Source organism: Sardina pilchardus, chromosome 24 (genome assembly GCF_963854185.1).
Source record: "Sardina pilchardus chromosome 24, fSarPil1.1, whole genome shotgun sequence".
Classification (NCBI taxonomy): domain Eukaryota; kingdom Metazoa; phylum Chordata; class Actinopteri; order Clupeiformes; family Clupeidae; genus Sardina; species Sardina pilchardus.
The window spans coordinates 11229184-11257025 of record NC_085017.1 but is presented as its reverse complement, the minus strand read 5'-3'; the positions used below and the strand labels follow the sequence as shown (position 1 = coordinate 11257025).

Genomic DNA, 27842 nt, shown 5'->3' with positions numbered 1-27842 from the left:
GACTCTTGATTACTTCACTGTTCATTCCTGACGATCCATCAACAAACAGCTTTATGTGAAAACCGAGAATACAGAACATTACGGAAAGCTTTTAAAATTATGGCTAAATCCATCACAACAGCAAACAAAATGAAGCAGAGCTTTGTTTCATTTTCTTTATTTAGATATGCATTTACACGCATATTATAAAGCAAATTAGGAAACAAATATACAAATATAAGATGTTCCCGAGCCAGTTTTATTAGAGCTGGCTCTAGACCCCAGGGCATGAGGTCAGCAGAACAGTGGGTAGAGGTCTCAGAGCAGACAGATCCACTTAGGGTTCTTCACATTAGTCTTTTTTATCTATCCTCCCTTCCTTCCTTCCTCAGTCATCCGGCTCTTTCCCACTGTTCTATAAAGAACACTGGATAAGACTATCCCATTGTTGCCGCCCCATCATTCTTTACCTATAGATCAGTGGGAACGAGCTGGAGGACCGAGGAAGGAAGGAATGAAGGGAGGATGGATAAAAAGATGAACGAGACGAGCCCAGAGAGAAAAACACAAAAGGGTGGAGGGGAGGGGACTGCAGCTTGTGGCATGTTTTAATCCAGAGAGATTATTGGAGCAGCACCAGAATGGCAGCGAAATTAACACAGAAACATGAACACAAATCAGTGGGGTAACTTCCCATCAGAGACTGCTCCTATGTACTTTCGAAGAGTGATGACCCCCCTACCCCCCCAAAACACACACGCACTCTGGCAGTACAAGAGGGTCCAGAGACGGAAACAGTGCAAAAGCCAAGGTCACAGACAAGTGGGCTGTGGGGAAATTGTGTGTGTGTGTGTGTGTGTGTGTCAGGGATAGGAGATTCAGACAGAAGGCGAGAGGATCTCAGCCTCCAGTAAGGACTCCATGCAACACACAGCCCACTTCAGGAGGGGAGAAGGGGGGGGACAAAGGCACAGCACTCTTCAGTCTGCAGATCAGGCTTCACCAAAGGGCCCAGGGAGGATCCCAGCCTGAGAGCTGTCTTTGGTAGGTGGGTCTGGAGTCTAAAGTCTACCACAGACACTAGGGGTGGTGTGAACGTTTGATGCCTTGTCACCACACACACACACACACACACACTTTCACTCAATCATTTTTTTTCTTTTTTTCTTTTTTGAGACAGACTGAAACAAGGTAACACAGATTTCAAAAAGGCACCATGAGTCATTAACATAAAAAAAAGAGAGAAGAAATTCTATAGTGAGGTGCATCTTCATCGTTTAAGCAGGAGAGTCCTCTGTAAATGACCCTGAATGCTCGGCCATTTCCTGTAGCTGTTGAGATGTTCTGCTTTTCTTATGCGTGAACGTCGATGTGAGCCTTTTTAAAGTCACGCCTATCCTCTTGCTCGGTTACTTTGTGCTGTGAATGTGAGGCTCTAGCTGGTGCAGAAGGCTACAGTGGGCTGTATGGTCTACAAGAGAGAGGTACTCCTGATTCTGCTTCACTCAGAGCTCCTCCCCCCCAATGTTACACACCTATTGCCCCCAACACGGGGCTGCAGCCAATGAACAACCTTTCCCAAAATGAGAAAAAAAAAAACACAAAAGAAAGACAAGGAACCACAACTTCACAAGAAGAGTAAAAAATAATTTACAAGAATCTTGACAGGGCAAAAAAAGGAACACTACCATTGCCTGGTCCCTCTTAGGTGTCCATCTGAATGATGCATAATGGTGCACAATCCTCAGGCTGGGCTGTGGAAGATCCAACCCACAGAACAGCATTTGATTTTCTAAAAGAGTGTGTCTGTGTGTGTGTGTGTGAGTGTGTTACACCACGTAAGGGTGTGCATCCGCCCATGGGGTGTTACTTGAACAGCCTCACCGAAAAAACTGTAAGGCCCACTCTTTGAAAAAAATGCTACTGTCCCTTAGGGGGGGGGGGGGGAAAGAACAAAGCAACAAACATACCGAGGCTTGTTATTTGCAGCTACATCTGTCAATCAACTTGTACCTGTCAATCAGTAGTCCCTCCTACATTCATGCCTAGTAGCTTTCTTGGGTCTCATCAGCGCTTTCGTCTACCTGAGAGCAGCTACATGAAAGAAGGGAAGGCTGAGCCAGAAAGCAGTCGTATCGCCAACATGGACCATTCTGGAACTTGGTTCTTGAACCCCACATGCCTGACCAACCAGTTTAGATATCGTTTGACCAAACCCCCCAACCCCCATCACTTCCACCTACACTCCCTCTGTACAGCATACACACTGCCCTGCTCGCACATAGACAGTGGACATTCCTTTATCGACATTCGTTTAGCAAACAGCCAACGCTGAAACCAACACTAAAAAACAAATAAAATTATAATAATAATAAAAAAAAAACACTTTACCACAATACCTCAGTAATAACTCTTCTTTTTTCCCTCTTTTCTGCTCTTAATTTTTTTTTTTTTTTTAATTTTCAAACCTCGTAGTCAGTGTGCAATCCTTTAGTAAGATAAAGTGGGTGTGAGATTAGCTGGAGAAGCTCTGTGGTTTGTGGGTCCGAGTGACCCGTGGTGTCCCGTCTCTGGGGGTCAGCGAGGGGCCTAAATGTCCGTCTGGATGCAGGGGTGCCTGGGCGAGCTGTCTGGCGACGGTGGCAGGTTATTGTTTCGCTCTTTCAGAGAGGCTTCCGCGCTCTCTTCGTCCGCCTCGCCCTCGCCCTCGTCCTCGTCCATCCTGGAGTCCAGCTCTACCGCCCGCATCAAGCCCACGCTCTCTTCCGCGATGTAGCGCAGCGCCAACACACCGACCGACGGCGAAGGGGGCACCCCCTCGGACAGCAGGCTGGTCTCCAACGTGGCGTGGTCCAGCTCGGGCGGGGGGCTGGCGTTCGTGGCGGCGTTGTTGTGGCCGAGCCTGGCGCAGCCGGCGTGCTCGTGGTGGTGGTGATGGTGCGGGCAGCAGGCGGGCCGGCAGGCGTCCAGGTCGGAGCCGCCGCTGAACTCGGAGAAGTGGCTGGAGTGCGAGTCGGCCACCGACGGCAGGCTGCCGCTCAGCGAGGGCGGCGAGGGCGAGTCGGGCTCGCTGGAGTGCGTGCTGCGCCGCTCCAGCAGCTGGGCGTCCAGGTCGTCGCCGGCCCTCGAGGCCGCGGCCGCCACCGCAGACACCCCCCCGGACCCCCCCGTGCCACTCCGCCGCACGCCCCCGCTGCTGCTCCGCTTGCGCAGCTTGCCCTTGCTCTTCTTCCCCGACGAGGAGGAGGAGGAGGACGCCTCTTTGGCCAGGCGTGAGGAGGAGGATGCGTGAGGGCAGCCGGCCGAGCAGCAGCCTCCTCCTCCTCCTCCTCCCGTGGCGCCCCCGCGGCTCCCGCCGCCGCTGCTGTCGTCCAGGCTGCTGCTGCCGCTGTGGTGGCGCAGCTTACACAGCTTGGACTCCATGTCCACCTGCACCTCCAGACTGCTGCCATCCCTACTGGACACCACCAGAGAGAGAGAGACAGACAGAGAAGTGAAATCCAACTCCTTGAGCAGTTGCACACAACCACAAGATACAAACAATTACTGGACTGTATTATGACTATTGAGAAACAACTAATAGTAATACCAGTAGAGTAGAGCAGTTACTCCCACGTACCTGTCCAAAGGCATGTATGCATTGAGGATGGAGCCAGCCATGGCTTTGGTGCTAGCGTTGTCACTGATTGTCCCCAGACTGACCGTGCCCGACTCTCCACTCAAACTACAGCGCTCCTTCTGAACATCGGCTTGCACCTCCAACCTAACAACAAAACACATCCAGGAACCTGCTTACAGTCCATGCTGAATACATGTAGGGGTGGACTTGGAAGGTAATTGGTCCACTATAGCTGCGTTTCCATTACAAATATGCGCAAAAACTTTGTCGATATTGTCTTAATGTCCAGGGTTTCCCGCAGCGCTTTCCTGCTAAGGCGGCCGCCTTAACAACACAGGGCTGCCGCCTTAACTAGCGTCTTCAATAAATAAATGAATAAATAAATAAATATATTATGTATAGTGATATTCGCCGTATTACTCTGTCATGTTTTCTCCATGTCATTCCAAACCGTAGCCGCTAGTCTCCCTTCTCAGTAGAACGCATAAAAAAATAAACTTTTTCAAAATCGAGTTGGCCTATGCACACAGGCGACGCGCTCATTCAGCATGAGTATTTGATATCAGGTCAGGTGCCACTGCCACGCATATCTCAGAGTGACTGCGAACACAAATAGCCTAAACCTAGCTAGATTTGACGACTCTCACATGAATGGTTCTCCGTTGAATCTACCAAATGTGTGGGATGAGCGGCATAACACTTTTGAGCGCTTTATCTTTTCTTTTTTTAATCACTCGTCTACTATGAATGCATAGCCCACTGCATCTTGTAATTTGTTGTGACAAATACTTGTGCCATCTAGCCTACAGCTAACAACAACTTGTGACAGCTATTCATTCACGTGTTGTAAATTGTCTGAGGTTTACACAGGCTAGTTTAAACTTTAAACTATAGCCTCTTGTCTCCCATGCCAGTTTCATTCATCCCGACCGGGCGGGACGCATGTTTCCGTTTTGTAGAAATAATTCCTGGATGTTTTTGTTCAGAGCTGAACATGCAACTGTATTTGACAGATCACAGATCTGGTTGCTAGTGACAAAATATTAGTGTTCAATGCGGTACGATCTCGCTAATTATATTTTAAAAAGCATTAAAAACGTTCCGGCTCTCTTAGGCTATAGCCTATGAGCAACAGGCACGCACAATAAAGGCCTACAGCTTCAATCAAAGAATTGCAGCTTTAGCCTACTAAATCACAATTCATTAACTATACCATACAGTCGCAATGTTACATTTTCATACAGTTTCATCTTTATTTCATGATATATTCTAAAATATCCACCATTGCAAATATTCTTGGTTTTAATAGAATACTATAATATTGACTGGCTTTAAAATATATCCTATGGTGCTATGCTGAGCAGTGCAAAGGTTTTGAAAGATACAAAAGGCCCTGCATTTGAGTTGTAAACTTTTAAGGTATAATATTGTCTAAATTGTGTTAATGATGTTTAATTGGTTGCTGATTCAATTAAATCTGATACAATGAATGTGAAATCCAGGTATATTGCTGTCATTAGTGTCAAAATGCAACATTTTCAACATTAATGAAATGCTGACAGCCTACTAATTTTTTACTTCAGCTGACCTCCTTGTCTTAAAGTAAATCAGAAAAGAAGTTATTTAGACAAGTGTGTGCTAGACTGCTCCTGTAGCCAACAATCTCTACCCTTTGGGAATTTAACTGTTATATGATCCTTGGTGATGTAAATTATGAAAACCTCTTTCTTTGGTTGGTCTTGATGCGGCCTTGACTCCTTTAAGACTCAGTCTCGACTCAGACTTGCTTCCTAAAAGACTCGGCCGTTGTCACTCGGTCTCGGCTGCAGTTCAACCAACGGTCTCGACCCCCCCCCCCCCCCCCATCGAGGGCAGTGGCGGCGGGGACGCTACGGCGACGCCCCCTTCCCCTGGACAGACACCACCTTAACTAACAAATTTTCTGGGGGAAACCCTGATGTCGAATATCACAATTTTCGCAATTGCGGTGTTTCCATTACATTCGGCTAACTAAATTAAAATCTCGTGTATTCTCGCGTGCTGTAAGTCATTTGGAGACATGGCAGTTATCAACATAACCCAGATTTACACTAAATGCATTCAAATTGCCACCACGGCACGCTGATTATCAGTCATTAGGTTAAGCCATCAGCGGAGGAGGCCTACGTTTTGGTGGGGCAGAGACATAAAATTAAAAATTACATATTTCACAGGAGTTTGTTGTAGGCCTATGCTTAAATCATGTCACAGCCATGTCAGTGGAATATTTCGTAGATCAGCCCAGTTGATTAGTTTCTAGAACTAGAATCTAGAATCTAGATTTCTTTCAGCACCGTTCTCATCACGTTAAACCAGCAAAGCATAGCAACGTTGTTGCTATGGGTAAACAAAACTAGTTGAGCGGTTGCGTAGCCTATGCAGCGTTTTTGAGAAAGTGTTGTCGGCGAGTTCACAGAGGAGCTGTGGATTCAACATTTTATAATGACACGAGCCACTTTTAATGAACAAAATATTATTTTTTACATTATTCTCCCGGTGCCACTTCCTGTCGACAGTCTTCTTCGTCGGTTTCGTTCCTCCTAACATCCGGTTGTTGGATCACGTGACTCGTCAGATGCGAAAAAAGTGTTTCCATTGCAGTTTTGCGAAATATACAAATTTCGATATGCTCGAAATACCACCTCACCCGAGCGCAAAAACTTTTTATCGAAAAATGTGAGTTTTTTCGAAATGTGTGTGTTTCCATTAAGCACATTTCTTTTCGCAATTCTTAATTTGCGCAATTTAATGGTCAATGGAAACGCAGCTTATGATGCCCTCCCCTTCCAATGTTCTATTACTGGGATGCTGTGACTATTTAAAACAACGTAAAAATAATGTGCAATAAACTGGCACTTCGAATAGTCCAGGCTAATTTTGACTTGAATTGAATTTGAATTTGAATTGTCGACTTGTTTGTTTCCTCAAAGTTTCGACTGCAAGGTCCCAAAACGAGCGATAGACTAATGGTCCTGAATGTAAGAATGTTTCAGAACACCACACAGCTACAGTCAACGACACAACATAAGCCGAACAGCTGTTTTGAGTTAAGGCTCAATCACATTTTTGTCTGTAAAAAAGCATGCAGCCATGCCTAAATTCTGCTCACTGCACATTTATTACAGGCTAATGTATTCTATTATAATATTCGGTATTCATTAGTGAACGCTTAGCTGGAATTATATTTTTCCCTCATTATCCTATTTTCAAAGCAGGCCTACCTGCGGACATGTAATTGGGCTGCGCGTTTTCTACAGGAATAGCAGGTTTGACCGGGCGCTACACTAGTTGTTCCTGATATTGGGACTGAAAAAGTGGGATCGTCGCATCTCTACTGATACCACATCGTCTCTCTGTTCACCTGTTGAAGCAGTTGCCCACGGTGCTCCCCGACAGGCTGCCGGTGATGCTGGCCCCGGCGAGGGCCATGGTGCTGGCGTTCTCGCTCAGGTTGTCCCGCATGGCTCCGATCCGCTCCATGTGGCTGCCGCTGGCGCTCAGGCTCCCCGTCAGGCCGCCCACGCTGCCCTCCCCCAGACTGGGGTTGTGCCGCGTCTCCGCCACAGAGGTGGTGTCTGCAGTGGAGAGAGAGAGAGAGAGAGAGAGAGAGAGAGAGAGAGAGAGAGAGAGAGAGGGAGAGAGAGGGAGAGAGAGGGAGAGAGAAGGAGAGAGAGGGAGAGAGAGAGAGAGAGAGAGAGAGAAACATTAAAAGCAGCCCTAAAGAGTTTTCTTAACCTCAAAATAACATTTCCAAAATCATCTTGATGGCACTTAAATTCGCAACAGGGTGAACAGCATTTCTGCCGCACTCAAGAGTAGTAGTCCCATCTGTTTTGATCTAGACTAAGGAAGTTGCCATTAGGGGTAGAACACTGCTACTGGGCACTGGGAGGAGGAGGAGTAAGAGAAGGGGGGGGGGGGGGGGGGGAGTAGTGGGGAGTAGGACACAGGAAATCGGGTGAGGGGAAAAAGCAAATGGGGTAGGTGAAAGAGGAAGGGCGTCGTGTGAGTCATGTGAAAAGTCAGCTGACTGCAGTGTCAGGAAATGCGAGGGGCTAAGAGTCACCAGCAGAGGGAGCTAAAGGTCACCTCAGGCCCTCTAGTCCAGCTGGACGATCATGACCCCAAAGTAGCCTCACAGAGTTTAGTCTGAGACTAGCGAGCAATCTACTTAAAAGGCATGAAAGCCCCTTGCCAACACAACCAACAGCCCGGTTGGCACTGATTAAAAATGTAGACGACATGGTTGGCCAGCTTTGAGAGCTTTTCTTACATTCCCGCAGGTTATTCTGTCCCCAAACAACACAAACACTTAAGTCTGCTAGTTGGAGTGTGTGCGGCTTTCCTTCACATACACCACCAAAATAAATGTGATTATACCAAAAGTAGCTAATCATAAAAAAAGAATCCTCAAAAAGTGGCAAACAGTCTTTGTATCATAGTCCTAATTTCAGGCATGGCAACAGGATTTTCTTTGTACCAAAATTAAGAGGGGGGACTTGATGCATATGGTGGGTGCCAAGAAACTAGAAAAGCACTCAGAGTGCAAACCTCCGCCAAGTGAAAACATAACCGCTTCCTGGATCAAGACGGTGATACGGATCACCCCCAAAATTTAATCGTTTCTTCCTTGGGTCATTTCCGACCTTCCATCCAAAACCTTTTGAGTTATCTTGCTAACATACAGACAAACAAACCCAGACGAAAACATAGACTACTTGGCAGAGGTAATAACCCATTTTCATGAAAATGCATAAACATGCCTCTGCCACCAACCTCAACAACAGGGCTGGGGGGGTTGAGGGGGGGCTGAGGGGGGGGGCTATGCTGATATCTACTGGGCTATAGCCTCCCCTGTGTGGCGCTGTGCCTGCCTGGGCTAGTCTGGAGCAGAGAACATGAGGAGGATCGTCCCGGGAGGGAGCGGAGACGGAGACGTGTTCCTCACCTGTAGCCACGGCGCCGCTGCCCACATTCATGTCGTTCTCGTCGTCAAACTCGATTCTCACGCCTTTCCCGTTGCCCGCAGAGACTCCGCACCCTCCGCTGCGGCACAGAGATATGGGCACCACGCCATACACGTACGCCAACATGATGGGCACGCCGATACCTGTAGTTACACAAACACACAAATATGCGGGTCAGAAAAGATTTAATCACTGTTCATTTCCTACATGCCTAGTGGCTTCCTTAACTTCCGTACAGATCTTGAGAGAATGTACAGTAAGTCAAGAATTATATATGTGTGTGTGTGTGTGTGTGTGTGTGTGTGTGTTGACAACTTAATTTTACTGATACACTTACCGACAGTCACTGCCGCCACAACTGGTGATACGATGACAGACAAAGTCACACCGCCAGCAATGACAAGGTTCCTCTTGTGCTTGGAAATGTCCTTTCCCTCATAGCGATTGTGAATCTGTGAACATTTCACATTAAACATTAAACAAACAGAGCTTTAACCTTAGATGATGAGACATTGGTGTGATTCATGTGACGTGAGCTCTCAGATGCCCCCAGAGTCTAGCGCTGTAGCTGCCTGGCTGGAACAACTCGAGTGGTAAAAAATGTTTCTCGGGGTCACCGAGTACAGTCAGTACGAAGAAAACGAAAAGAATCAGAGATCTATGTGAAAACATGCCAGATTTCTCCTTTAAGTCTGTCATTTACGAGTCTGTTCAACTCTACTTTTAGAATTTTCATTCTCAAACAACTGCATTCCGAGCAAAAGGCAGTTTAAATGGCCATTTGAGTCACTGATCATGTCTTTTACATGGAGACAAAAACAATCCTTCTATTGTGTTTTTGTAAACAGTACGCAGGGCAATTGCTAACAGCCCCCGTAAGTGCAACAACCGCTACCATGCTGTCTCAACTTGCTGTGCGGTTAGTATTTAATAGACGAATAGCGAAGCTCTTGTATTGTTGGAGTTCTCAATCCAGACTAATCAAAATGGCATTCGTTTACATTAATTAACTGCTGAGTCACACAATGGCTCAGATTCTATACAACACTAGTAACGTATCTACTTAATCATGATGGGGGGGGAGGGGGCCCATAGCCATAAAAAGAAGAGAGATGACTAATCTAAAGAGCAACATTGCATGATCGATTGTGGGGCTTGTTTCTCTAAACGCATCATGACAGACCCACCTTTCTCCCCACATACACCGGTATTCCGATGATCATGGCGGGGATGGCGATGCCAGCGATCAAGGCGATGCCCACTGGAGCACCAACCAGAGTGCCCAGCTGCCACAGGATCTTCTTCTTGCGACTCCATGGCTTCTTACCCCAGAAGGTGCACCCTGATGGACTGATCACAGAGGCAAAGACAGTTATTATAGCGCGCCACACACACACACACACACACACACACACACTTCTTGGCTTGCTGAACAGATTAGATGGGAGTTTGTACAGTATGTGACGTGTTTTACTTTAACTATAGAACATTAGGATCTGGATCTGTGTGTGTGTGTGTGTGAGAGACTCACCTCAGGTAGTGCAGGTCTGAGATCTCCTTCATACAGAGCCAGCAGAACTCGCAGCCACACACAGCGCAGGTCATGTGATTACAGCTCCCGTCGTTCATCTTAATGATGTAGGCGGCACAGCGGGGACATGGCTTAATGTCGTCTGCTGCGAGGAGGGACAGAGCAGCACAGTTCAACATCCACACTAACAACAGACACAAGACACACACGCACACACAACCTCCCTGCTGTGCTTAGAGGCTCTAATGTTTATACAGCACATCCTTCCCACTGCAGGAACTGCTGGAGCTTCTTTAGGAAGACTTGGATACTTGGACATGTTCCCACCGCAGGACCTTCCATTTGGAATGGCCCTGTCTGTGTACAGGGAAATTAGATTTTTTTTAATGATGACCACTAAAGTCTATGGCAGTTTTGTCCACTGACTATATCTTGAAAACCACAAAGAAGAGGGAATTTCATTGAAAGGTCTGACACTGCCAAAATGTTCCATGAGTTCCTGCAGTGGTCTGAGCATGTGTGTGTGTGTGTGTGTATTGCATATGAGCGTGCGTGTCTGCATATGAGTGAGCGTGCTTGTGTGTGTGTGCTCGTTTGTGTGCATATGAGCTTGTGTGTGTGTGTGTGTGTGTGTGTGTGTGCGTGCATATGAGGTTGTGTGTATGTATGTATGTATGCGTACGAGCGTGTGTGTGCTCGTTTGTGTGCATATGAGCTTGTGTGTGTGTGTGTGTGTGTGTGTGCGTGCATATGAGGTTGTGTGTATGTATGTATGTATGCGTACGAGCGTGTGTGCGCATGTGTGCGTGCCATTACCAGCAGCCCCACTCTCCTGGCTGTAGCTGAGGGAGGAGGAGCGGAAGGGTCGGAGGCGCAGGCTCTGCGCCCTCTGCTGGCGGGCGGCGTCGCACGTCTGGTTGGGGTGCCACAGCTGCTTGCAGTGGTAGCAGAACTCCGTGCCACAGCCGTCACGGCCACATGTGAGCTTGGGGCAGCTGGCACACCCAAAGGCAATGACCGCATAGCTGCAGGTGGAAAAAGAGGAGGAGGGGGGCAAGGGGCAGTGCACAGCAACATGTTAGGACCAATGACAACTTCACCACACACACACGCTTATATACACACACACACACGCTCATACAGTATGCGCATGCACACACACACACATACACACACACACACACACACCCTACGTACTTTAGAAAGGGCATGACCAACACTGGGGGAAATTAAATCATACAGTGAAGGTATTCAGCAATTCTGTTGCTGAACGACAACCTGGCAGAAACCAAGATGAGCCAGTCCTTAGCAACAGAAACAGCGTCTGAGCACTAAATAGAAGCACTGAGCCTACAGGCGCCTTGCTGTGCCATAACTTGGCATGACTGGCATCGTTCCCTCTCCGCAGCCCTCTCCACATGCTCCTGCAGGTCCTGATGCAGCGCTGCTGACACCTTCCATCAGACTGGGCTCCACTTATCAACACACCTGACCTGACGGAGATATTAACCCACCCAGCCGTCACCCAGCTGATGGAGGAGGAGATGGCGCTACGCTGTCACTAAGTAGCTCCATTTGCCTGATCAGGGCTTTCCACAAGAGAGCAGGAGCGTCACACGCTGTGGATGTGGGAACGCTTTTCCAACACGCAAAGTGCTGGCCTGTAAAACAGCACAGGGGCCATTATGGCTGGCAAAAGAAACGTGCATAAGAAAGCAATTTTTGCTTCACAATACAATTACTGCTCCCCTCACAACACAAACCCAAATGAGCTGTCGGTAGCCGAGTGGTGATTAAAACTCCCACAGATTAGGGGCTGGGCACGTCACCAAGGGCTTTGAGAGAGAAACTGTTTGTGTGTGTGTGTGTGTGTGTGTGTGTGTGTGTGTGTGTGTGTGTGTGTGTGTGTGTGTGTGTGTGTGTGTGTGTGTGTGTGTGTGTGTGTGTGTGTGTGTGTGTGTGTGTGTGTGTGTGTGTGTGTGTGTGTCCCAAATGACATGGATATGGGACAAGACATTTGCAGGAGTAAACAGCGTTGTCTTACATTCTGAAACAAACAGAAGTTGCTACCTTATCTTGACAACTGGACCACACAAGTCTTTGAGTTTGAGTTTGACTCATGTGTTGGTCATACCTACAGTAGCTAACCATTGCCACTTATCCTGGATCAAATCGGCACTGCTATTTTGACACAGCTGACGAGTTTGAGCAACTATGTGAGCTGTGCTTGCCACTCCTCGCCCAGCCATGTTAAGACTGTCATTATTATTTGCTTGCAAACAGTACACCGCACTAAATATAGCAGAGAGTGGCAGGGCCAGAAACAAAGCCAATGAGTGCTTTGAGATAAACATAAAAACAACTATTCAAACCTCAGCTTTGGCTTGATCACATCTAAAATCACTGAGCACTGACAATGATCTAAAGGACTAAATTTATCTCCCTACAGTTCTCTTGCTCTTGGAGCTGAGAAAACACTCTGATGAACAGACTCACGGACATCTTCACTCTCCAAACTTTGCCTGGCTCTCATAAGCCCTATTTCTGGGTCTCTCCTCTCCTTTGGGCATTAGGTGGGACCGCATACAAGGCGGTATGGGGCCTGAACAGCATTGGCTACTAAATGAAAGGACGGGAGAGAGAGAGAGAGAGAGAGAGAGAGAGAGAGAGAGAGAGAGAGAGAGAGAGAGAGAGAGAGAGAGAGAGAGAAAATGCCCTGAGTGAGGGCAGAGAGGAGGGAGGGAATCAGAGGAAGAAAGAGCGCAGAGCCCTTGTGTTGGAGTGAGCGAGCGAGCGACAGGAAGATCGAGCGAGTGCAGAGAGACAGTCAAAGAGACGCAGACAGAGGGGACAGACAGACAGCACAATAGCAGGAGAGAGACAGCGGGGAGAAAGAGTGAGACCGCCTGTGTCTAGCCCGGCTGAAGCCACACAGTTTGATGAAAAGAGGCTTTATTCAGGCTGACAGCATCACCAGTGTCAAGCTGACAAAATGCTGATGACAGCACACACACACACACACACACACACACACACAGAGGAGTTGACAGCCTCAATGTCAGCCCCTCTCCCCGTGGAACCTGGAACTCTGAACAGCAGGCCCTTCCAAACCTGCGCCAGCCAGTAAACAAGCACAGCCCTGATGACAGAGGCTGGACACACCGGTTGCCAAAACAGACTATAGAAACAGAGAGTCTGAGCCCGAGTGCGAGTGTGTGAGTAATGGACCTTTGCACGGGTACACAACAGAATATAGCAACAGACCACAGTCATTCATTGCATTGGTGGCAGGTCTGATCTGGTCTCTACCGTAATTTCCCAACTATTAGCTGTGGCCTACTCATGGGTTTCATCCGGTCCCTTTCCACAGGTGTATAAAATCAAGCACTAAGATTATGAATGATGCATGGTGCTTGATTAACGCACACATGAAAAGGGACCTGATGGAACCCATGAATACAGTAGTTACGTTTACATGCACCCTTTCTGATCCGATTCAGGCCCAATCAGGTTGAAATTCCTTCATGTAAACAAGACAATCGGAATGAAAATCGCCAATCTGATGGAAATTTTCGGATTGAAAGAGGTGGAACGGACACGTCCGGTAGTAAAATAGTTGTCATGTATACACTGGATCGGATCGTTCTCTGCTACTCTTCCCTTCTGCGCATGTTCAGAAAAGGAGGCACAATATTTCTCTTATCAAAAAAGCCACCACGGTGTAGGCAGAGAGGGTTAAAGCTAGTAATGAAAGATCTTCTTTGGTTAGGTGTAAACATAAGCACTGGGCGTGAGGTTGAACCATATGTTTCTTTTAGGTCTATGGATTGAACAGTGACGGATAACATGGCATCGGAAGAATAGGCCATTTAGTTTCGTGACACTTTCAAAACAACCACAAAATCTGACAGCATCTTTGAAGTTTAGGAAGTAGCCTACTAGGCTGCAGGCAGTTGGATAGGCTACGCTAACTGTGGCAGCTGCGTAGGCTTTGGTAAAAGCAATGACTGAAATGCAGTGATGAAGTCTCGTTTTCTGAAAGCCAAATATTAACAGGTAGGCTGTTTCGGAGACTACAGTGGAGACAGATATTTTGCGATGTCTGAAAGAACAGTGTGGAAGCTAGGTATACGGCAAGGACCTGATTGAATGCATTTCCGTACAAGTTTGAATTTGTGTTGCTGGGACTTGTTAAACAACATCTGAGGTGCAAAACAACTAGCAAACAGTCAGACGTTTTGTGGTTTGCTACCCCGTCAGATTACAGGATAATCAGCTATATTTTTGGCTTTGGAATACTTCTGTATGACCGTGCATGAAGTTAGCATTTGCTGACCGACTTGCTGTGCAGTGTGAAAGCGGCCAGTGAGTGTGTTAGAGGACGCAATTTTAGTTTATATTTTCGTCGTTTTAGTCATTCTAATTATAAGGAAAAGAAACGAAACTCTAGGCCTATGATGTTGCTTTAGAACAGAAGAAAGCAGAGGCAGAGGATTGGAAGTAGGGAATATCTCACGCCTCAAACGTCATAAGCTATAAGCTCTCACGTCCATCTCGGGGAGCAAAACTGCAAGCAGGCTATATGCGCGTGAAGCTGACATGTAAACGTGCGCATCCAAAATACTCCTTGCCATGTAAACTTCCACCGATCCGATTGACCGATCCGATTGGTCATTCCGATGGTTGCATCGCATGTAAACGTAGCTATTGATTTTGCGAAATTTCTTCAGCTATGAGGTTAATGCACAGGGGCAGTCAATATGGTATTAAATTAATATGGTTTTGTTTCTTTTAACTTGCGTAAAACTCTGTCTTGCGGCTTATGCACAATGCGGCTAATACACAGGAAATTTCTGTATGTAATGTAAGCAACGCTTGATGTGGTTCTGTGGGAGTCAGCAAAGCGTCAATGAATATCTGAGGAGTGAGGACAGGTTCACATGAGCCACTTTAATGTTTTAATCTGCTGTAGGCGGTGTTTATGTTTATTTGAGATGCACACCACAGATGCACGCAAACGGGTTTAAGGCTGTGCGTTAATGCATCAGTTTCTACCATGAATCACTGTGAGTGAATGTGACCTATGCGTAAATTATGTGTGTACAAATCTATTCATGATTGTGAGTGTCTTTGATTCTAATTCCTATCTAATAAGAGTGAGACACCGTGTGATTGACGTATATCCTACCAGGAAGAGTTGAGACCTTGGTACAGAACAACATCAGCTACAAAACTAGCAAAACTAGCTCGTAACACAGAACACTGACACAGACATGCACTCACATGTATACACTGCACTGCCTACACACACTTTTTTGTTTCACCCACATGAAGAGAGAGAGTGAGATGTTTATTTTGCCAGTTTTGATATGAGCAATTCTGAGCAAAGTCTCTAAATACCACTCGAGTCATTGTTGCCAATAAAAAAAACAAACAAACATTGCTCTGCCACTGCCAATTGTGATAGAGTGGAAATCCCCAAGTGCATCTTTGTGCCAAAGTGAACTTTCACTTAGCAAGGTCACACAGACAAACAAAGCATTCACAACGCCTGCTAGACTGCTCATCCCCACACAAGTCAGAGGTGTGGTCTGACTGTTCACACAAGCATCACAGCTCAGCCACCACGAGACACCAGTGCTTGGATCTCCACCTGGCTCACAGAGCAGATTAGTGTTACGGCTCGACTTCAGTGTCGACGAGAACACGAGCCCTGCTCGGGGAGTGTTCTAGTCTATTTGCAGCCCAGAAGTTAAGATTACAGCAGGTAGTCCAGGTCTCCGGCAGCCTTGCCGCTCTGACTTAGAAGAAGCACACGTTCATTCTTCCTCAGAGTTCAGTGACGTTTTAGAACAGGCAAAGCGCTGATGTTTCAGATTAGAAGATACTGCGCTCATGCATTCAAATCATTCCATGCATACTGACTTAACAGTGAACACGTCAATGTCAAGCACTGTGTGCACTTTAACACTAGATAAAGTGTCCATTACGTCATTTGTACAACAGGTAGCAGTATTGTTACCTCCGCCAAGGAAGTTATGCTTTCATTGGGGTTTGTTTGTCTGTTAAGATAACTCAAAGAGTCATGGATGGATTTCAATGAAATTCTCAGGGAAATGACCCAAGAAAGAAACTATTACATTTTGGGAGTGATCCGTATCACCGTCTGCATGCAGGAGGTGGTTATGTCTCATGTGTTCGCTTGGCGGGGACTTGCGCTCTCTAAATGTTTTTCTAGTTTTAATACTGTGAAAAGTTCATGTTTGTACTCACCCACAGTCCGGTGCGGGGCACCAGCGGCAGTCGGGGTCAGCGGCTAGCCAGCGGCGCAGCATGAACTCCTCGTACTTGTCCATGAGGGCGCGGTCGGCCAGGATGGTGCGGATGTCGTGGGGGTTGAAGCGCTCCGAGCACTCGGGACAGGTGATGTTGACGCGGCTCTCGCTGATCTCGATGCGCAGGTACTGGCGCAGGCAGTCGGCGCAGGAGCGGTGAGGGCACGTCATGATGTCGGGGAAGCGCTCGCGCGTGTGCCGCAGCAGGCACAGCGGGCACTCCAGCAGCTCGTGCCCGCCAGCCGCCGCCGCCGACGAGGACGACAACGACGAGGAGGCGCCCGACGCCTCTGCGCCCATCGCCGCATCCTGAAGGCTGCTTTCCGCGGCCACGAGCTCGCCGGCGGCAAGGGAATCGACGGCGGCGGTGCCGGGCACAGCGGAGCGAGACTTGCGCTTGGGGTCGCGCTGGCGCCGGCGGAAGAGCGCGCGCAGCGAGAGGCGGCGTTTTTTGGGCGTCTTCCTGATGGAGGGCAGGCTCATGGAGGAGCAGGCCGACTGCAGGTCGCGCTCGGAGCCCGCGTGCTGCCCCTTGGTCTGGCCCGGCAGGTCCTGGTCCGAGCCCGCCGGACGGGCCTGGGCCTGGAAGCGCAGGTCACGCTCCGAGCCCGACGGGTCCGGGTCCTGGTCCTGGAGCTCGTGCTCCGAGCCCTTGCGCTGCTGCGGCGGCGGCGCGCTCATCTCTCCAGAGGGGCCTGCCGTGGCCGCATCGAGCGGGCGGAGAGGCAGCGAGGAGGCAGAGGAGGAGGAGGAGGAGGGCGAGGGGGGGGACAGGGCGGCCAGGTGGGCCAGGGGCAGCAGGGGCAGGGAGCGGAGGGGCGAGCGCAGCGCGTTAAGACATGACGGCAGCCGCCCCAGGCTCACGCGCCCACCTGCACCCACCTGCTGGGGCGCAGCCAGCGGGGGCAGCGAGGGCTCCGATGGAGACGGGCAATCACCAGACTCTGAGAGAGAGAGAGAGAGGGAGAGAGAGAGAGAGAGGGAGGGAGAGAGAGAGAGAGAGAGAGGGAGAGAGAGAGAGAGGAACACAAACAGAGAGAGAGAAATAAATACAAATCCATCAGATGAACTTCTTACCCAGAGGTAGAAAAGGCCAGCTTGAGAAAGTAAAAGTCCTACCACATATCTGTACCAACCATTCATTTAAACCAGCTGATTCTAATTAGCACAGCTCTTCAGCTAGGTAGTGCAGCTAATTCGTGAGATCGCCTATTAAGTGCTCAGGCAGAACCAATACATGGTCGCATTTTTCACTTTCTGAAGCAGGACTTTTCCACCTCTGCTCTTACCCCACCAACTCCCCAGTCTCCTTCCCAGACAATCCTCCCTACCCGTGAAGCAAGCACTCAGGACCTTGAGCCTCCAGTCCATCAAAAACAAGAGATTTTGCAACAATTTGGGAATCAAAACGAAATTCTGTGTCACAGTGTGACAAACAATCCGATAACGCAACCAGAGGAGGTGGAAATGCTGTCAACAAGGCTCGCAGCTGGGCAGCAGGCTCAGTCATGCAGCCCTGATTTGCTCGTCTCTTGTGCGAGGGGAGGATGACGCACAAGGCCAGCATTAACGCACCCAAGGAGCGGAGAGCAGAGGCACCCTGGGCTGGACAGAGGAACACTGTTCCCTTCCAACGCACATGGGCAAAGACAAACTATGCTGGGTGTCAAAAGTGTTTATACACACACACACACACACACACACACACACACACACACACACACACACACACACACACACACACACACACACACACACACACACACACACACACACACACACACACACACACACACACACACACACACACACACACACACACACACACACACACACACACACACACACACACACACACACACACACACACACACACACACACACACACACACACACACACACACACACACAAATCAATCATTATACTCGTTTTTTTCACACTGGTCATTTCTGGTTCAAGTGAAAATGTTTGGATCCGCTTTAGTCTGCCGTCGTAGAGCTGAGCCGTGAGCAAGCAAAAATGAAAAAGAGAAATGAAGAGGGAGATCTGAGCTGGAGTCTCTGCATCAGCACACTGAAGCATTGCTCAAAAAAAATCTAAAACTTTGGAACAGTCAAGACACACATTTTTCCTTTTTTCCCCCCAGGACCTTGAGTAACCATAGACCATAAATCAACAGCAAATTATACGAAAGGTAGGAAGATGTAAAGCTTGTGAGGCCATTATAAATATAATTATTCATTTTTACTGGCATCGCCCCTGCCTGAATTCCGTTACAGTGTCTGAGAACTTTAAAGTCTCTAACTAATGTGTATTATTATTCTACATAAATAAATAAACGTTCCTTACACTGCTCTTAAGGACTGCTGTGTTAGTGGACAACGTGTCCGCTGTTTTTGTGTGCGCACATGTGGCTGAGAGGCTGCCAACAGGCAGCACTAGGAGAGGTGCTACCCCTCATCACCCTCACTCCTGTATGCCAACACACACACACACACACACACACACACATTCTTTTTCACACTCTCTGGTCAAAGCACACAGTAGCATTTGCTCTGCCATGACAGGAGGGGGGAAGTGGGGAACATGACGCCTTCGGTCAGACCTCTCGGGATTACGCCTGACTCAAGTGAGCACCTCACCACCCATCCCCAACACCCTGGACATCACAACGTGCCCGTCTTCCAGTACCCTGTGAGGGCGTCTGCAGGGTGTGCGAGTGGGTACGTGCTCCTCTAAGCAGTCTGCAGACCGGAGCACGTGTCCTGGGCTTATCAGATGCCCACAGACCTCGAAGTGTCCCATCAGCACCACGCAAGCAGGACAGAGAGGAAGGTCTGTCAGCAGAGAAAACAGGGGAGAGGTCTTTCGCTGTCGTGCTTGTGACAACAGCACTAATTCAAAGGAGAAAAACAGACAGAGACAGCAGTGCGAGAGTGATGAAGGGGGTCACTCGAGGGCTCCAGATAAGAATGATTGGGAGAACAGTGACCTCTTCAGTGACCAATCAAATGGCCTCATCAGGCCACAGCAATTCCTTTTGTTCTTTACTGTATATAAGCATTGCGATGAAAGGAGTGTGTGTGTGTGTGTGTGTGTCTCCTCTGGGTGTCTGGACTGTTTCAACTGCTCCCGCTCAAGACAACAGGGAGCTTGAGTGAGTCAGGTGAGCGCACTGAGTGAGCAATGCAAATGCACCTAAATACGGCATCGGTGAAGAACAAGATGAGCAAGTTCTCCTACACAACGCTGGAGGAGCAAAAGTGTCTAACGCAAGAATGTTGAGGTGTGAAAGACAGTGACAAAAGCCCATCTGGTGTTAATGTATGACAACAGAACAGGGAAGAACACACACAAAACCTCAGATGACATCCATGTCTGTTCAACGCTAGTTTCAGCATCAGGGCCCAGGAGATGGCCAATCAACTAGGCCTACCAGACACCAAATGTCTCCATAAGATCAAGCATCTGGATGTGCTTTTCCCCCCACCTAAGCTGGCAGTTGTGTGGTTAGTGTGAGGACCACCCCTGTGGTTAAGCTAGTGACACCTCAACCATGGAAATGCCCTACACAACTCAATGTTTTTACATTGAGCACAAATACACACATCACCAATGAGGTCATCCAAACTGGATGCTCACTGAACACCATATAGAAGGGAAAATCATGTGATCCTACGCCATATGGCGTGTGTGTGTGTTGTGAGCTCAGTTACTCTAATTGCAAAGAATAATTAACACACTGCAGCTATTTACACTTCTCTGTGGGGCCTTCAAGGCCTTCATTTGGGTCCATTTAAGGTTTGTGCTGCATAAGAACTAGCCTATACAACAAATTTGTCCCAAACTGAACTCCACAGAATTTTACAGAATTCTGCAATGGTGCTTTAAATGGAAACTCAAAACAAACTAGAGAGGTTTTCCAGAGAACAAGTGACCTCGTGTGAAGGGTTTTCCCCGTGGAAAAACAGCTGTCTGTGACAAAGCAGAGAAGCTAAGTCAACACAGTCTCTACATAGAACAGATATGCTACAAAGCGACTTCTTGTCGAATCTTGTCATATTAAAAACAGGTTCCCACAAAACGGCACACAAGCTAATGTTTTTACCTGGAAATGCACTTGAAAAGATAGCCTTCAGCCCAGCAGTTATAAACCTGTGTGTGTGTGTGTATAAAAACACTTGATGTGAGCAATGGGAAACTTTTACAGTGTTCGTGCAGCCCTTTTCAGAATCCACAAAGCCACGTGACCAGAGTCCACAATTCTTGAGTAATTACAAAGAGGAGAGGGGGGGGGGGGGATAGAACTCTGCAGTCAGCTGAGGAGCCCAGCGAGGTCTGGCACAGACACAGGAGTGCATGTTTGTGTATGTGAATGGTGAATGTGTATGTTTGGTGTTGCCAAACCACTGAGCGAAAGTGCTGTAAGTGTGTACGTGTGAGTCACACGTGTATGTACGCGTGTGTGTGTGTGTGTGTGTGTGTGTGCTTGGGGGGGGGGGGCTTGCTGGGCAAGAGACCCTGATTCTGCAGCCCAGCTCACACCACTGAGACTGCAGGAAACATTTAGGCATGAAGCTGCTCCTGCACAGAGGCTGTGGAGACTGTAACGAGGGGAAACCACTCCAAAGAACACTGAACAGAGCCAGAACATAATCCAATAAAATACAATGAACTGGGAGGCTGCGCCATTAAGGCCTGGATATCTGGAGATACAAGCTACGAGTCTTTCCAGCTCCTCTCTTCCCATTTCTCCCTCTCCTTCTCCTTCTATTCCCCTCTTCTCTTCCTTTATCCATCCCCTGATTAATTGCTCTTTCTCTTGACTGGGAAGTGGAAGGACATTATATTAGAAGTAATCTAGAACTTCCTCCTAAATTGTCTCAGTTTCAGTACAAGCGTTTGAATTCTTAGAAGACCAAGTAATGCGTGTGAAAGCATGTCTACAGTAATATGCAGAATTGCAGATATACTGAAGTGCTGTATGGGGTTGCTGGAGTTCAAGTCAGGCCTGTGGGGGCAGTGCTGTTTTGTAGCTGAATATATAAATGCCTCATTGTGCTGTAGGGGAAACTCCTCCCAACCTCCAGAGTGTGCAAGCTTTGTCAGAAGCACTACAAACGGAACTCCAAGACAGACACACTCTCCCTAGCACAAACACACACACACAAACACACCTCGACGTCTCAAGGCTGCAGCCACCTGGCCACACCACAAAACAGGAAAATACAAGCCAATGTCTATGCACGCACATAGAAATAAGAACAGGCAGAGTGCCCAGACAAATGTACTTGTGCGAGCTGTGGTGAGGTTTTCGGTAATGTGCTTAAGAATGGCATTTCCTGCAGCATTCCTCACTCTCGGAGAGCTCACTTCCTCATCATGACCGTGCAGATTTCAGTGAGTGCCGGCGGCGAGACTCCAAAACACGGGAGAAAGTACCCCGGACGGCATCCAGGTCCCTCCTGCTTCCTGCGGCCCTCCAGTCTCGCTTCATAGCAGCTCTGGGTGGATGCTGACAGAGGGAGCCGATCCAAAGGGGAGAACAAACAAATCGGCATCGCTCTGGTTGGAGTGTTCTGCCAGAGCCCAGTCAGCTGAGCACCAAAATAAGCCCTGAGGTTTTTCCACTGTTGTGCTGCCGTGCAAGGAAGAGTGAGACGGTGGCGAGCTGTGGGCTGTTGGGTTGCCATTTAACTGGTGTTTACCAAACAAACTGACGGTGGTTAAGCTCGACCAGATTCCTGCCGCAGGATGACGAATGCCCAGCAAAAGCTAAATATTTAAGCTACGCCACTTTGAAATCAATGAAAAAAGCACAACCAATGTCTAGGCATCACAGAACTGGATACATCATGGTCTGAAAAACACAAATATACAAATACAAGGAGCAAACATGCTAAATTGCGTTCAAATCACAGCACCACAGCAAAATAACAGCTTTGAAAATTGTTGTATGACATGTCATTGTATTGCACATCCAGCGTGTGGTCTGAGATCGGCTGGAACTTGACGATACTAACATTAGTGTCTTGCCCCTGTGAGAACTTGTTCCTAATGTCTACCGACCTGTTGCTGAGCTGCCATGCTAGATGCCTTGGCAAGCACCTGGAGTTCTGAAAGATTTCACACTAGCGATGGAGGATCTCTCGCTGTTAAAGCTCTGCCGAACTGCTGCCCTGCTGTCTTTATGGTCTACACCGCACAGTACCACAGCTGACCCGTGCTTCCAGAGATCTAAGGCCTGGTTGGACGCTCAAGTGCACCTGACCCCATGTTATAACGATTGGACTGTTCAAGACCACCACGCTTCTATTTAGCCAAAGTAGGCCAGTACCCGGAGTCACTATAGTCTATATTGTACCAATCTAATATGCGACTCTGCAAAGCTAAACCAGTCGTTTCGGTAAAATTTACTAAATCAAGTTAATGTGCTCACGTGAACGGCCATAAACTAAGCTTTCCAACGATATGTATATCGAGGGTATTACACAAACTATCGCCAAGATAACCGCATCCAAAGTTGACATGGTTCTCCTGTCACGATATGCCAGAAGAGGAGAAATCACCTTTTAAGCGGCGCGTGGACAACGGGAATGACAGCAAATGTTTTGCATCTTCGCCGGGTTTAACAGTCAAAACGTATGCTTTTCTGTGAAATGCGTTCACAATATGAAACTGCAGACTGTATACTGTCGAATTATGCGAAAACGTGAAATTCAACATTTTAACCCGGCAGTTTGTTATTGTTGATTTTCTCAAAATAACGTTGTGCGCAAAGCGACTGATTTCGCTTTAAATGGTCACATATTATTTATTTGAATGGTTGTGCCACCACATTACGGGCACGCTGAGGAGTCACTCCGCTCCGTTTGGCATAATGTTTTTGTTTGTTCACCCCCCCAATCATCTTTTAATTTGTTTGTGTTAAGTGTATTTATGATAGAAATCACAAATGCAAATATCACAGCAGACACCTAACTCTTTCAGAGGTAGATGACCTAGATGTTGACGGAATATGTGCTCCGAGATCAAGGTCCACTGCCCTGGTAAATCAGCATATATCTGCCAAGAAATATTCCAGGGAATGACCATGAAGACCTGGGGATATATACAATAGATGAATGTGCCCCGCGCAGTAAAACTCCCATGATTTACTTCTGACTTCGGACGTTTACTTGCCAACTGCCATAACACTTGAAAATCATATTCAGGTCAGCATTATCTTACAGGATAGTTTGAAAATGTTTCAACGACTAGTTTGTTCTGGCAAGGCTCTATCTCGACTGCATGCTTCTGCTTGAGAAAATTTTTGATAGCAACAGCCTTTAAACACATTTTGCAGCAGGTCTTTGTTCTCAATCCGACACCACAAAACCGAACCCATTTTTAAATTGATGACACTATGCCTATCCTGGGAACGAGCTCTTCCCTGTTTGCGGTCATATTGTCTGCGTGTGGGAACAAAAATAACCATGAGCCCACTCATTTCATTCAAATAAATACTAAAAATACTAAATTCTAAACGGCAAATTCGAATTAATCGATAAAATCAATTCATCGCTCAGCCCTAAGACCAAGGCCAAGAAAAAAATGCTTTTACAGGATACAAGGGGGGAAAAAAGCCTCAAAATCAACCACAGAACAAAACAATGCACAAAACACAATTCTAGGTCTTTAATGGGCAATAAAAAGCTTTAGGATGCTAACTGTTGATTGCCCTAGCCTGACAAACGGGTACGTCAAGCTTATGCCTATGTTGCAACAGGAATGAATGACATGCGTGTCCACCAGGTCACTCCCCTGGCCTTACAGAAATAGCTGTGCAGGACCAAGATTGGCCCGGTTAAACAGTAATGGCGAATTAGATAAGAGGCTGCTCCCCAGATGACTGCCAGAGGCCTGTTTTAACATGCTCCGCTCAGGAGGCTTAGCAAACCATGTGGTGTAAAACAGTGATGGCACTAATAAGGTCCTGACCCCAACAGACACAGACTAATTTAGAGAGCCCCTGTGAACATAATGTTTCTCGACAGACACTGATCTGATGAATGGTGCAGTCTACAGGAGTCTAATACTGCCCTTTGTGGCCTGCGCCGAACAGGCTATAAGGAAACATTTTGAGTTTCGGATGCTGCAGATTTAGGTGGAAAAAGTGTGACATTTTCTCAGACAGGAACAAATGGGGTGTAAACAATTATCTCCTGTGCTTAGCACCATGTGTCTTCACCAGCTGGTTGTTGGGGGTTTATCCCCCACCAACAACTCTCATAACTAACAAAACACCAAAGAGCCCAGCTGTGTGGGGAGATCTCCACAGATGAAGAAGACCTATAAAACTGGCCTGCACATACACTCACACACAGCCAAACTGTGTGGAGTTCAGCGTTGCCATCAGTCTGCTCATCTGACAGAAGGGTTATGTATTGGAAGCATAAAGGGTTCAGTGTTTTCAGAACCCACAAGGAGGACAACAAATGCATGACTGATTAAAAGTCCGCAAACAGATCAAACATAGAATGCCATACTAAAAGAGCACGACTACTTCAGGGCATATCCAACTCAGGGATGGCATTCGTCGTTTTAAGAACGGGTTACAGAAAGTATTGCACCATCAAAACAAACAAGTTTCAATCAGCTTGTATACGCAGTCCACTAGCATAACAAATAGCCTCAGGCTTTTCTGTGCACAATGTGTAGACGTCGGGACATAACCGTGCATTTGGTCAAACCTATGCCAAGAAGGAAGGTGGAAAAAAAAAAAAAAAACATTCCGCCGGACAAGGTTTGGCCGAGAAAACTGCTGTGACTTAACAACAGTGCTGTCGTTAGTCGTTGACAGCAAATGACTCGTTTGGTTGGAATAGATATTCGGTTATCTAGCATCAAAAGGATGTTCATTCGTCATTTGGAGATGCACTTTACGTCAGCTAATTTCTGAGCAAAGAAGAATCACCACGAAGAGGCGATATGCATCTGACGAGCTAGACTTTGTACAACATTTGTGCAAGGGATTTACCGGTTGTGTCCGACATGAGAACAAACTACCAGGGGATGACAAACGACCCCACAAGCAATCTTAATAACGTCAATTGTTTTAAAGTTGCGTTATCACTACATCTAGTGTTAGCTGCCAAGTTAGCTTGCTAGCAGTAACGTTCGTATATAATGTCTAATGTTAGCCCGATAACTGCTAACTTATAACGTTAGCTAACGCTTAACAAGGCAGAGTAGGCAAAACTATTCACGAATAAAAGCCAGTTGAAAAAACATTATAAGTGATAATGTCCGAATACATGTCCATATTCATTAGAATCCAGTAGCTAAATGAGCACACAGAACGATAAAGTCGCGTTAGCTGGCTAAACTGACAACAAGCTGGTGGAGGTTAACAAACATGAACTCGTTAGCGATATAACGTTACCAAACAACAACGACAAAGTTTGAGATATGTTTGTCCATGAAAGTCAACTGCCTAACTACTAATAAATAACAATAATTAAGATACGTTAACGTCAACAGGACATTAAAAGTGAAAAACAATGCTAGCACAAGTTAACAGTCTAACATTACGTTAGCTAACGTTAATGTTTGTATGTTAACGTTAGCGTGATGACACGTCCACAGTTTCCAGCAAGCTATCTAATGTAAACGTTACTTTAACAAATCATACCCAGTTGTAGTATAAACCTTGATTATGATACTTACTCATATATCCAGGACCCTGCTCAATAGCTTGTGAATTTATGATATTACGAGATGGTTAGTTCGCCATTTCCACATAAACAAAGCACCATGAGCTATTGACGTTAACGTTAAGTTAGCTGTTAAACACAAGCTCGACCCCTACCTGTACATTCACCTAGTGCTAAGCCAACAACGTCAACTAACGTTGACACAGCGGCAGAGCTGTGGTCTGCTTTATGGCCATTTACCAGATTCAACTTGCTAGCTAACGTTAGCTGTCGTGATCTAAATAATATGCTAACGTTAACTCACAGAGCAGTGTTTAGGCTAGTTAAACACCTCGATTGTCCTGAGAAACCAGTAAAATTAGCATCAGAGATCTGTCTGTGTTTAAAGTAAAACTACAATAAGTTAAATTTGGTATGGATTAACTAGTCAACGTTATGATAAAACATAGTCAACTAACGTTAGCTTATTTTGGAACACCTGAACTTCTCCTGTTGTTAACGTTAAGTTATCTGCTAGCTAGCCGTTTTCTGTCGGAAGCTGTAGAAGCTAGATAACGTTAGACAATGACGCTAACCTTAACCAACATACCTTTCAAGTCATCCGTGTAACAGCATTTCATTCCTAGGACAAAAGATGCTGCACACAGCAAAACAAAATTTAAAAATCTGCCTGTTTTACTAGAGCTTGACTACTATTTTTCTTCCCCAAAAAAACTTCCAGCGCTTCGGCACCTCCCTGTCCCGTACCCTTTCTGACTCACAGAAACCACCCTCTCTCTCCTTTTACAAATGAGTTCAAATTCTCTCGCGAGAACACAGATAGGCAAACTTATAGATTCGTGTTATCGCGTTATAATGAACCCTGGTCAAAATCTTGACGGCAGAGTGCAGTCTACATCATTTTCTGGCAGAGTTTAATTCTTTATCACCCCCTTACTGCTGTGATTTACTGCTGTGGTTCAACTCAGTTTAATGAATGGCATCCAGACCCCATATATTAATGTTAATATTGTATTTTTCATTAGAATAAGACTAGAGGACTCTCTCTCTCTCTCTCTCTCTCTCTCTCTCTCTCTCTCTCTCTCTCTCTCTCTCTCTCACACACACACACTCAGTCACTCACTCACACACACACACACACACACACACACACACACACACACTCACTCACTCACTCACTCACTCACTCACTCACTCACACACACACACACACACACACACACACACACACACACACACACACACACACACACACACACACACACACACACACACACACACACACTCAGTCACACACACACACACACACACACACACACACACACACACACACACACACACACACACACACACACACACACACACACACACACACACACACACACAAACACACACACACACATGGTGTAAATCAATGTAATTTTCCAATTGGGCATATGAAGCAGAATGAATTTCCCTGTCTGACCAGCAACACATACGTAGGCCTATGTTCAGGCCCCCTGTCTCACAGCTTGACACATTTGGATCAACACAGAACATGTAAACTAGTATTGTCAAACAGCATCATATTGTTTCAATAGAATTCTCTTCTTAGGCTAAGCCAAAATCAACGATGGACGTTGCAACGTGTATTAGGTCAACAGACATGAATGTTAACCACTCCGCTTCAACCCTCT

At 46.9% G+C, this 27842-nt stretch overlaps 1 protein-coding gene across 4 annotated transcripts; it reads right to left on the bottom strand.

Moving 5' to 3' along the window:
• Positions 1-1192: 1192 nt before the first annotated feature.
• On the bottom strand, positions 1193-26915 carry rnf19a (ring finger protein 19A, RBR E3 ubiquitin protein ligase). Of its 4 annotated transcripts, none has more exons than XM_062529325.1 (10): positions 26756-26915; positions 16409-17414; positions 10952-11160; positions 10136-10280; positions 9792-9954; positions 8942-9056; positions 8586-8747; positions 6999-7212; positions 3599-3742; positions 1193-3436 (listed from the first exon to the last, which is right to left on the bottom strand). In XM_062529325.1, exons 1-10 carry the CDS (start codon positions 26784-26786, stop codon positions 2569-2571), a joined length of 3057 nt encoding a protein of 1018 aa, XP_062385309.1. In that variant the 5' UTR covers positions 26787-26915; the 3' UTR covers positions 1193-2568. The 4 variants fall into 4 exon arrangements, with proteins under 4 accessions (XP_062385309.1, XP_062385311.1, XP_062385312.1 ...); XM_062529327.1 differs by having other exon boundaries at positions 1193-3433; XM_062529328.1 differs by having other exon boundaries at positions 10136-10277.
• Between the last annotated feature and the right edge of the window lie 927 nt (positions 26916-27842).

What these genes read in the sequence shown, in the direction of transcription:
- rnf19a (XM_062529325.1), bottom strand. Translation starts at nt 26,786, where the DNA reads ATGAAATGCTGTTACACGGATGACTTGAAAG. An exon ending in TGTGGCGGCAGTGACTGTCG is followed by an intron (nt 8,748 to 8,941) that starts GTAAGTGTATCA and finishes GTGTAACTACAG; the next exon opens with GTATCGGCGTGCCCATCATG. An exon ending in CAGCGGCGCCGTGGCTACAG is followed by an intron (nt 7,213 to 8,585) that starts GTGAGGAACACG and finishes TCTCCACTGCAG; the next exon opens with ACACCACCTCTGTGGCGGAG.